At 40.2% G+C, this 11,671-nt stretch overlaps 1 protein-coding gene across 1 annotated transcript in view; it reads left to right on the forward strand.

Moving 5' to 3' along the window:
• Positions 1-7,776, forward strand: part of LOC109376521 (interferon-induced very large GTPase 1-like) — a 50,915-nt gene extending 43,139 nt beyond the window's left edge. Inside the window, exons 5-6 of the mRNA XM_019632456.1 lie at positions 4,616-6,718; positions 7,759-7,776. Of these exons, the coding sequence (XP_019488001.1) occupies positions 4,616-6,718; positions 7,759-7,776 (2,121 nt within the window). The remainder of the gene's footprint in view (positions 1-4,615; positions 6,719-7,758) is intronic.
• The last annotated feature ends 3,895 nt before the right edge of the window (positions 7,777-11,671 follow it).

The following is an 11,671-nucleotide window of genomic DNA, read 5'->3' on the forward strand; positions in this document are numbered from 1 at the left end:
CATGACAATGAGTTGGCAACCTTTGTCATTGGACTTGGAAACTTGACTCTGATCAATATTTTTGGGGAAAATCCATCAGAAATGCAAGATATTCTCCAAATAGTTGTCCAAGCCTTTTTGAGGATGAAACAAGTAAAAATCTCCCCAAGTTGCCTCTTTGTTCATCAGAATGTGGGGGAAGTTACAGCTAAGGACCAAACTATGGAAGGACGAAGCCGCTTAGAGCAGAGACTAGATGAAATGGCAGCAACAGCAGCTGAGCAAGAACAGTGCTCAGGTGTAACTCACTTTAGTGATGTCATTAAGTTTGATGTCAATACTCATGTCTACTACTTCGCTCACCTCTGGGATGGCAATCCCCCAATGGCCCCTCCCAATCCTCGCTACAGCCACAACGTCCAGGAACTGAAAAATAGAATTCTTATGACTGCCAAACAGGAATCCAGGGGGAGCATCATGAAGATATTAGATGTAAAATTCCGAGTTCAAGATTTATGGAGAGCCCTGGTGAATGAGAACTTTATTTTCAGTTTCAAGAACACCCGAGAAGTCAGGGCTATGAGCAACTTGGAAGTTATGTATAACAGCTGGACCTGGGAGCTGAGGAGTCATGTGCTAGGCTTGCAGAACCAGCTGATCAACCAGGTTCAAAATGGAAAAATCCAGACTCTCAAACCAAGCACACTTGAGGCTCCAGTTGCAGAGAAATATGAAGCCATCAAGCAAGAACTTGAAAAATATTTTCATGAAGATCCAGAGAGTGAAATATTGATTCAGTGGAAAGCAAATTTTGAAAATAAGCTAATGATCCTTAAAGAAGCACTAACTTTAGACAGCCGAAGAAAGGTCGAGGGACTTATTAATTATAAAAAGAGTCAGGAAAGGCTGGATAATGAAAAGTCACGTTATGAAAAGGAATTATTGGAGAAAAGTCGAAAACTGGCATTAACTATAAAAGACAAGAAATTGAGTAATGAAGAGTTACGTAAGATATTCAATGAACTTTGGATAAAATGGGTCTATGCTGTGTCCTCAACTCTCCCTCCAGTCACAGAGCCAAACATTGATGTGGATTCTGAAGGCATACTTTTGGAATATTTTAAAAAGGAGAGAGACATGGTGAACATACTGAAGAAAAATTCTCAAAAAACATTTAAAATGAATTATGATGAGCATGTCAAGATGAGCAAGAAATATCTCATGTTTACAAAGCAATTAGAGGAACACGATAAAGAGTCCATAAAGAGGACCACTGAGCACATTATTTCAAGATTTACTGAAACTATTAAAAATATTGAGGGGCAGCAACATGATTACAATATAAGCTATTTCCATGAAATCCTGAAAATAATAGAAGAGGGGGTGAAATCTGCCCCCACTGAGGAAAGATACACATTTACAAGTAAATATAAAATTGACTTATCTTTGTGTTTATTCCGAAGAGCATCAGAGAATTTTAAGGAGATGCACAGGGCATTCAAAAGAGCAAATGATCCTGTACACTATCTGGAAAGCAAGAAAGATGATTTCTTCATGAGTTTTAAGATCTCTTGTCAAGGAACGACCTCAATCAAAACATTTGTTGATTTTTTGTGGAAGAAACTCATACCTGCTGTCTCTACCACCATATGGGAAAAAATGGCCCCTCAAATTGCTGGAGAAATGCGATCTACCTTCCCTGCATTCAATGGAAACAGAACTAACTTGGAGAAACACATTCTTATCTCTCTGGCAGAAAAAGAAAGTTTCAGTGATTACTGGGAGTACCTTCATAATTCACAATCATTTTTTAGAAATTACATTCAAAACCACATTCAAAGATATTGCTCATACAAAGAATGTGAAACAATGAAGACTTTTTCAAAAATAAGTTTAGATGACATCAAGAATGCCATCCTGTCAGCTATTCATAAATCCACTAAAATAGCTCAAGATAAAAGCAGCACTGTGTCTGGGTGGTTGGATTTGTTCTGTGATCACCTTGGAAGTAACTTGATCTTTCCAAGAAAAGACTTGATAAGCATTGAACACCAGGAGATAAAAGATATTGAGTTTCTCAAAGAAGCCATGACTGAAGCTTTGGATCCCGCAATGAAGATGGTAGAACAGATGTGTTTGAGTATGCCTGTAGAAAATATTGTTCCTAAAATCCAGAAAATGCTCTCTGCACAACTCTGTGGCTGCTGGAAACAGTGTCCCTTCTGCGGAGCAATTTGTACGAACACAATCCCCACACATGACGGAGACCACAGTGTTCCCTTCCACCGTCCTCAGTCTGTCAATGGATGGCGATGGCTTGGAACAGAAGACTTGATCATTGATTACTGTACTAGTTTGGTAGCAAGTGAGGATTATTTTATTTTGAGTGAGGGCCACAGATTCCCATATAAGAACTATCGACAGGCAGGAGGGGACTATGCCACGTGGAGCATCACCCCAGACTCATCCACCCAGCCCTACTGGAAATGGTTTGTCTGTCGCTTCAGATCAAACCTAGAAGAAAAATATCAGAAAAAATTTATAGGTAGAGGTAAAATCCCTGATCAATGGTTCAAAATCACAAAGCAGGATGTGTTTGATGACTTGAAGAAACAGTAATACTCAATGACCACAAGAGTAGAAGAATGGGAACCAAAGAATTGCAGTACCTGAAAAATCCTAGGTACCTCCTCCTCACAATGAGAACCTTCATTATTCTAATTTTTCAAATGAAACATCTGAAAATAAATCATTTAACATTGCCAGAGAAGATTTCCTGTTGAAAGGACTTCACTTTTCTTTGTCTCAATTCCTTCTGGTTTAAAACAAGTTACTAAGATATATCAACATATGATAAAAATAAAATTAAGATTCATAAAAATGCCTATTTTATAAACAATTATTCAGAATGTTTTGCTTTAAGTTATATACAGTCTCAGAAAAAGTCATTTTCATAGTGGAAAATCAAAATCATTGCAGCCTGCTACAAACTTCTATAGATTAACCATATGCTTATGTCAAACCAATATACAGTTCTTGGCTGGAAGCTACAAATTGCCTTTTTTTTAAGTTTATGTCTTTCACCCTCTGAAATTGTGAGGAAAGACACTAACCCTGGATTAGAAAAATATTCTTGGGAAGTTCATGCTTCCCAAGCACAGCGATATGTAGACATATTCTGTTCTGGGAAAGAATATAATAGACTTGACCAAGATAGAGCCTGCATCAACTCAGGAAACATTACCAAGCAAATACGGAAAATAGATATCAAATAACTGCTTTTTTCTCATTTAACCATCAACTTCTTCTTACCTGGCATCTTGGCATTTCCCTGTGCCTCTTTTTAAAAAATATATGGTTTATAAGCATTTGGGTATTCAGATCCTGGTGCTTTGTACAAATCAATGGGACTAGATTCTGAACAAGATTTAAGACAAAATGAAGAGGCAATTTTAATCATGGCTACAGACAAGGTCTGATTTCATTATGCCATTAATAATTTTGAAAACTATTCCTTCAAAAATAAAATATCAGAGTATACAGTTTTTAGGTTCTAATATTTCAATAAGAAATTCTTTTATGTATTAAAATGTAAAGAAATGCTTATCTCCAAAAAAATCACCTTGTGGCTTTTCATGCAATTTGAGCCATAGGAACACATTCAGAATGAAAATGAAAAACACTCTGAATACAACAAGACCTGAAATGGGAAAGAAATCACCGTTCTGCAATCCTACACCTTCTGAAACAATGATTTATAGGTTCTCAAAGCTGATGATCTAAAGGAATCCCAATACAAAGAAGAAAATGCCTTCATGGTGGACACAATGGCTTCTATTAACAGGCACACTCTCTACCCCACCATACCCAGCGAAAAACAGACAATCCCTGGAATAGCAGTCAAAACTTGGATCTACAGAGCTGGGAGGTAGGATTCTGCTATCTTTGTACCCTCAAAGGCCTTCCAGCAAACTCCCAGTTTGAGGTCAAATGACCCATGTCTCCAGAAGAAACCCTGGAACAGGAAAATTATAAAGGAAACAAGTGTTCTTGAACAGTATGGTTTCCATTCTGCTCTCTGGAAAATAGTCTCAGTAAGGGTTGAAAGTGTTAGGTAGAAGTTAGAAAATGTAGAAGGAGGAGGGATGGGAGAGGGTCAATAGTGCCTAACAGGAAAAGCCCATAAGTAGCTTTGATTAACTGACTATAGCCAGGTATTTTTTGACAACAACAGATGACAAGAGATGGTCTGGAGCAAGATAAGGATCACAGTCAACAGACCTCCACCCCTCTTAGGAGGTCGTGCCCTCCTGTGGAAGATCCTGTACCACCTTTTCTCACCAAATCAACCTGTAACTCCCTTACCTCACCCAGCAAGCTATAAATCCTCCGGGACTAGGGCTAGCTGGCTCTCTCTGGCTTGCTCACTCTCTTACCCACGCATACTCTCTCTCTGTCTCTGTGTCTCTCTCTGTGTCTGCCTCTCTCTCTCTGGCCCTCATGCCCTCTTGCCCATATGCACTCTCTCTCTCTCTCTCTCTCTCTCTCTCTCTCTCTCTCTCTCTCTCTGTCTCTCTCTGTCTCTGTCTCTCTCTGTCTCCTCTCTCTGTCTCTCTCCCTCTCTCTCTGGCNTGAGGAGATAGACTTCCTACTGAATGAAATGCAAACTGCCCAAGATAAATACCAGGAGCTCAAAACTATTTGCACCTACAGGGCTCAGGCATTCCTGGTACTCTTAAGTCTCACAGCTACAGTCGGAGTCACAGCTTTGTCTCCAGAGGACAAAACACAACGCTTGGCATTAATACGACATCACATGGGCCAATCTTTAACTGAAGAAATTGTACATGTCCTCAGCAAACTTGGAGCAGGTCATGATTGGGAAAACCTAGAAAAAGACTTGAGATTGCTCATTGATGGTAATTTTGAAGCCACCATCTCTTCACTGCAAATGGATGAGGTAAGAAAAAATTTGCAAAGCATCTTCCATGAAAAGGACCAGCCACATGAACCACATAATAATGAAAATAGCAAATTGGAAGTCATAGAAGATGGAGCCTTCCAAGAACTACTCCAGCGTTTAGGCCTAGAACATTACTACCCAAAAAGGATGAGTAGAGCTAACTTCCATCTGATCTACAAGGCCTCTGTGTACAACAGCCAACCCAGCTCTGAACAAGAGCTTCCCTTCTATTTCCTGCAGAAGCTACTGATGCTGGATTATGAGCTGAGATACCTGGTCTTCAGAGACGATGGAAACACACAGAATGAAGTCTATCCAAGTGCCTTGAATCAGGAAAAGAAGGCTTTTGATCCATATGAAGGCTTGTTTGAAGACCCTGACGCTCCCACTAATCCTTCAGCCACTAATCCTAGGCCCCATATTCATCCGATGGATATTCAGATGGCGATTCTTCACTGTGCAGACGATTTTGCCAGACAATATATTTTGGCCAAACTTGCCATTTGTCAGTTTGCCCTCCCCTTTCTCATACCTAATCCCTGCAGTTCTGAAATTGAATTCTCTCTCTGGTCTCTCCGTCAAATTAGAAGAAGCTGGCAGGAAGCCAGGAAATCACCAAAAGAGGACAAGAACAATTACAAGAATAAGCAGATGTGTTGTGTCTCTACCCCCGTTGTGTCCTTTATTAGAGTTGGAAATGGCTTCTCTGCTTCCAAATCTCAGATCATGAACTGTCTCCTCAGTAAACGTAAACATGACATTTTTTTTCACAGACATTGCAGAGGGAGCAGCAAAGACTGTCTCCTGATGGGGGGTGTGGTGGAAGTCTGCTGGTTCTGTCCTGGGGGGGAAGATGAGGAAAGATTTGACACCTGCTTGACCTTCACCAATCTTCACGGAGACGCAAAGGAACATGAGAAGCAACTCACCTTCCTGCAGGAGGTTTCTTCTCTCATTGTTGTCCTCATGTCAACTTCAGATGACAACAAAGAAAACCGAAAAATTGTCCGTGATCTCAGTCAGTCACCAAGACCTTTGATCTGTTTGCTTGATAACAAAGAAAAAACGATGGCCAATAACTCTAACCAGAAAGTGATCATTGGGATCAGAAACAGAAATGAGGGAGAATTAACAGAGGAGCTTATTACTACAATCAGACGTTTGCTACAGCTCTCAGACACTGTTCTGAGCATAGAGGACTGTTCCCACATTGCTCGCAAGCACGGATTCTTAATTGATGAAGACAAGAGAGAGTGCAAGGAAGCCAAAGAAAAGGCAGAGATCCTAATGGCCCTACTGAAAGAAACGAAGATATCCCAGGTGAAGGAAAACTTACTACCCCTTCAGGGACAACTGTGGCACCTGTGGTGTAAAAAGGACAAAGAACTCTATCACCTAAGAGAAAAGGGGAATCGGAGCATTGAACAACACAAGTGTGAGATTGAGACAGAAAAACAGAGAATACGACATGAACAGTTGACCAGAGCCTTTCCCCTCAATGATTTAATCCAATCTGTCCTTGAAATTCTCCAAACGCATTCAGAAACTCACACCACACTCTACTTTTTCCAATGGCTGGGTATGTTTTTGAACAACCTGACTGCAGGACACTTGGAAAAACTGAATGAAGAGAAAAAGTCTGTATGGACACTGATACAAACAGAAAAGCGAAAGGGACTAAATAGCAATAACCTGAAAGGTTGGCAAAATCAGGTAGAAGCTATCTCCATAGAGATTAGTGACTGTACCTTGGGAATTGAGCAACTTCTCAGAGAAGTTNCACTGGCTTCTGGACGGCCGCTCACTGCGGCTGCTGGCTGCTCACGCTGGCTGCTGGCTACACACAGTAGCCCATGGCAACCCACTGTCACAGGGGCTGCAGCCTACTCTATCGCCCGGCGACACACGGCAGCCCAGCTCCAGGTTGAGCTGTTGTTCAGCATCTTAGCTGTAGAGGGCAGTGTCACTGGCCTTCGTATGTGGGATCCGAACCAGGGCCCTCTGACATCCCAAGCCAGTTCTTAACCATTGCGCCACTTGGCCGGCCCAGGAATTTTTTTATTTATGATTGAATTCCTTAGTAGTGATCAGTCTGTTCACATTTTCTGTTTCTTCCTGATTCAGTATTGGAAGATTACATGTTTTGAGGAATTTGTCCATTTCTTCCAGGTTGTCCCATTTGTTAGCATATAATTGTTCACAGTACTTTGGTTTGTGGTTATCATGAAGCTAACATAAAAAACCTCATAGAAAAACCAGTTCATTTCAAGCTAATAGAACTTAACTTTGATCATCTACAAAAGCTTTTATTCCCCATACTTTATATTATTGTCATAATATAACACTTTATATACTGTGTATTTATTAACTATTGTAGTAGCTATAGTTATTTTTCATATGCTTTTCCTTTAACCTTTTCTTCTACTATAGTTAAGTGGTTAACATACCATCCTATTACAGAATTAGCTTTCTAAATAGTTACCTTTGCCAGTATGTTGTACAATTTCATATGTTTTCATGTTGCTGATTAGCATCTTTTCATTTCAGCTTAAAGAACTCCTTTCATCATTTCTTGCAAGGCAGGTCTAGCGATAATGAACTCCCTCAGCTTTTGTTTGTCTGGGCAACTCTATTTCTCCTTCATATGTAAAGGATAACTTAGCCAGAGTATTCTTGCCTGCAATTTATTTTTCCTTTCAACACTTTATGTCATCCCACTCTCTCCTAGGCTGCAGGGTTTCTGCTGAGAAATCCACTGATAGCCTCAAGGGGGTTCCTTTATGGGTTACAATCTTTTCCCTCCTGTCTGCTTTTAGGACTCTCTTTATCTTTGATTTTTTCACCATTTTATTATCAGGTGTCTTGAAGAAGGTCTTTTTCTATTGAGATAATAGGGTGATCTATCAGCTTTGTGAAATGGATGTCCAATTCTCTCCCCGGCTTTGGGACGTCCTTCACTATTATTTCTTTTAAAAAAAACGTTCTGCACCCTCCTCACCCTCTTCTCCATGTGGAATTTTGATTATTCTAATTTTTGTTATTTTTATGGAATTCCATAGATTGTGGAGGCTTTATTTACTCCTTTTTATTCTTTTTTTTTTATGCTTCTCTAATTGGGTTATTTCAAATTCCCTGTACTCTAAGTCATTTACTCTATCTTCCATTTGCTCTACACTAATATAGATGNAGATTCATAAAAATGCCTATTTTATAAACAATTATTCAGAATGTTTTGCTTTAAGTTATATACAGTCTCAGAAAAAGTCATTTTCATAGTGGAAAATCAAAATCATTGCAGCCTGCTACAAACTTCTATAGATTAACCATATGCTTATGTCAAACCAATATACAGTTCTTGGCTGGAAGCTACAAATTGCCTTTTTTTTAAGTTTATGTCTTTCACCCTCTGAAATTGTGAGGAAAGACACTAACCCTGGATTAGAAAAATATTCTTGGGAAGTTCATGCTTCCCAAGCACAGCGATATGTAGACATATTCTGTTCTGGGAAAGAATATAATAGACTTGACCAAGATAGAGCCTGCATCAACTCAGGAAACATTACCAAGCAAATACGGAAAATAGATATCAAATAACTGCTTTTTTCTCATTTAACCATCAACTTCTTCTTACCTGGCATCTTGGCATTTCCCTGTGCCTCTTTTTAAAAAATATATGGTTTATAAGCATTTGGGTATTCAGATCCTGGTGCTTTGTACAAATCAAAGGGACTAGATTCTGAACAAGATTTAAGACAAAATGAAGAGGCAATTTTAATCATGGCTACAGACAAGGTCTGATTTCATTATGCCATTAATAATTTTGAAAACTATTCCTTCAAAAATAAAATATCAGAGTATACAGTTTTTAGGTTCTAATATTTCAATAAGAAATTCTTTTATGTATTAAAATGTAAAGAAATGCTTATCTCCAAAAAAATCACCTTGTGGCTTTTCATGCAATTTGAGCCATAGGAACACATTCAGAATGAAAATGAAAAACACTCTGAATACAACAAGACCTGAAATGGGAAAGAAATCACCGTTCTGCAATCCTACACCTTCTGAAACAATGATTTATAGGTTCTCAAAGCTGATGATCTAAAGGAATCCCAATACAAAGAAGAAAATGCCTTCATGGTGGACACAATGGCTTCTATTAACAGGCACACTCTCTACCCCACCATACCCAGCGAAAAACAGACAATCCCTGGAATAGCAGTCAAAACTTGGATCTACAGAGCTGGGAGGTAGGATTCTGCTATCTTTGTACCCTCAAAGGCCTTCCAGCAAACTCCCAGTTTGAGGTCAAATGACCCATGTCTCCAGAAGAAACCCTGGAACAGGAAAATTATAAAGGAAACAAGTGTTCTTGAACAGTATGGTTTCCATTCTGCTCTCTGGAAAATAGTCTCAGTAAGGGTTGAAAGTGTTAGGTAGAAGTTAGAAAATGTAGAAGGAGGAGGGATGGGAGAGGGTCAATAGTGCCTAACAGGAAAAGCCCATAAGTAGCTTTGATTAACTGACTATAGCCAGGTATTTTTTGACAACAACAGATGACAAGAGATGGTCTGGAGCAAGATAAGGATCACAGTCAACAGACCTCCACCCCTCTTAGGAGGTCGTGCCCTCCTGTGGAAGATCCTGTACCACCTTTTCTCACCAAATCAACCTGTAACTCCCTTACCTCACCCAGCAAGCTATAAATCCTCCGGGACTAGGGCTAGCTGGCTCTCTCTGGCTTGCTCACTCTCTTACCCACGCATACTCTCTCTCTGTCTCTGTGTCTCTCTCTGTGTCTGCCTCTCTCTCTCTGGCCCTCATGCCCTCTTGCCCATATGCACTCTCTCTCTCTCTCTCTCTCTCTCTCTCTCTCTCTCTCTCTCTCTCTGTCTCTCTCTCTCTCTGTCTCTCTCTCTCTCCTCTCTCTGTCTCTCTCCCTCTCTCTCTGGCCCTCACCCTCTCTTGATGATGCATGGGCTTTCTCTCCACCCCACCCCCTTAAACCTGGCCTAGGCCCTAATCTCTCCCCAAAGAACAGATCACTAATAGGAGGAGCCTAGGCCCTTGTCCCCCACCTCGACTAGGTGCATTCTCTTCCCTGAGAATCTATCACTAATAAACCCTGATTGCATACTAATTGGTTTGCTGACCTTTGATTCTTCAAGCGCCAGCAAGAAGTATCGAGACCCCTGTAAAAAAAGGACCTCCTAATATGATCATGTTGAAATGGTGACAGAAACAGAACCCCTGCATAGCACTGTGCCTGTCTCTCACATCACAGCATCCTTGAAAATTGCAATATTCAGTTAATATTTGCTGAGTGCTTTTTGTACTTGTTTAATGAATCCATAATGTCTTTTAATTAAGAAGTGTCATTATCATATACTAACTTTGATTTTCAAGCCAAAATTTTTATGTATAAATAAAAAATACCTTTGATAAATTCCTCAGGCATATAAGCAGTGTGATTATTAAATAAGATTCAGAAGCTGAGCTCAAGACATTTTTTTTTTAAATGGGCAAGAAGTAAATTGGGATAGAGAGAAGATGGCTATAGAGGAATAGGGTTTTCTGTGACAGTAGTGGAGATACTAAAACTGCCATCAAGGTTGGGTCAGGATTAAGGAGATTACAGTGCCATTGGATTCGGGTCACTGAGGGAGGAGCCCTCAGGACCAGTGGAGTAAAAGAAATGGAGACAGTGAGGATGAGAATCACATGATCAGGAAGAGTAGGAGACACTGGGCCCAGATGTAGGTACAGGATTAGAGGAGGCCAGAGCTGTGAGGTCAGTAGAGATAAGGCTCACATAGAATGAGTCTCAGAGGCACTGAAAGTGGGGAACATAGAAACATAAGAATTAGGGTCACCACATCAGTAGATACAGGGGATTTCCTGAGTAAGTTAAGCAATAGATCCCAAGTGCAGTAGGAAAGGACACAAGGCCTGTAGGAATGGAGCTAGGGTGGTGATGGATTCTAAAGCATGATCAAACCACATGAATAAGATGTGTTTCTTAAATGAACATGAAAAATTGCACTGAGAAGTTTGGAAGTGGTCTCTCTCTCTCTGAGAGAGGATATAAATCTGAGAAAGTCTGGGAAACGGGGTGTGTTATGGATTAAATGTTAGAGTCTCCCCAAAATTCATATGTTAAATCCCTACTTCACAATGTGATTTAGAGAGGGGGGCCTTGGGAGATAATTAGGGTATGATGAGTTCATGAGGGCAGGGCCCTCATTATTAGATCAGTGACCTTATACGAAGAGTCACCAGAGGGATCGCCCTCTCCACATGCATGAGCCAAGTAAAGGCATGAGCACAGAGCAAGGCAGCCATCTGCAAGCCGTGAAGAGAGCCTTCACCAGAAACAAAATCAGCCATAACCTTGATCTTACATGCTCCAGAACTGTCAGAAATAAATTTCTGTTATCTAAATCACCCAGTGTATGGTTTTATGTTATGGCAACCTAAGCTGACTACAACAGGGTGTGTCTAAAAATTGACCCCCTTAAGTTTTGTCATGCTCTTCCTTTGAACTATAGTGAAAGACATGAAACATACAACTTTTTCCCCTTTCCCTCAAAATTACAATTCTCTTTAATCACTGTAACCCTTAACTAAGGTCTAAAACAGACATTCAGTCCTTTATGGTTGCTGTGGTGCATTAGTGGACAAGACAGTGAAGGAAAATGTGTGCACCATCACTGATACTGTCAATGATAATTA

This window comes from Hipposideros armiger, unplaced genomic scaffold (assembly GCF_001890085.2).
Source record: "Hipposideros armiger isolate ML-2016 unplaced genomic scaffold, ASM189008v1 scaffold_1146, whole genome shotgun sequence".
Lineage (NCBI taxonomy): Eukaryota > Metazoa > Chordata > Mammalia > Chiroptera > Hipposideridae > Hipposideros > Hipposideros armiger.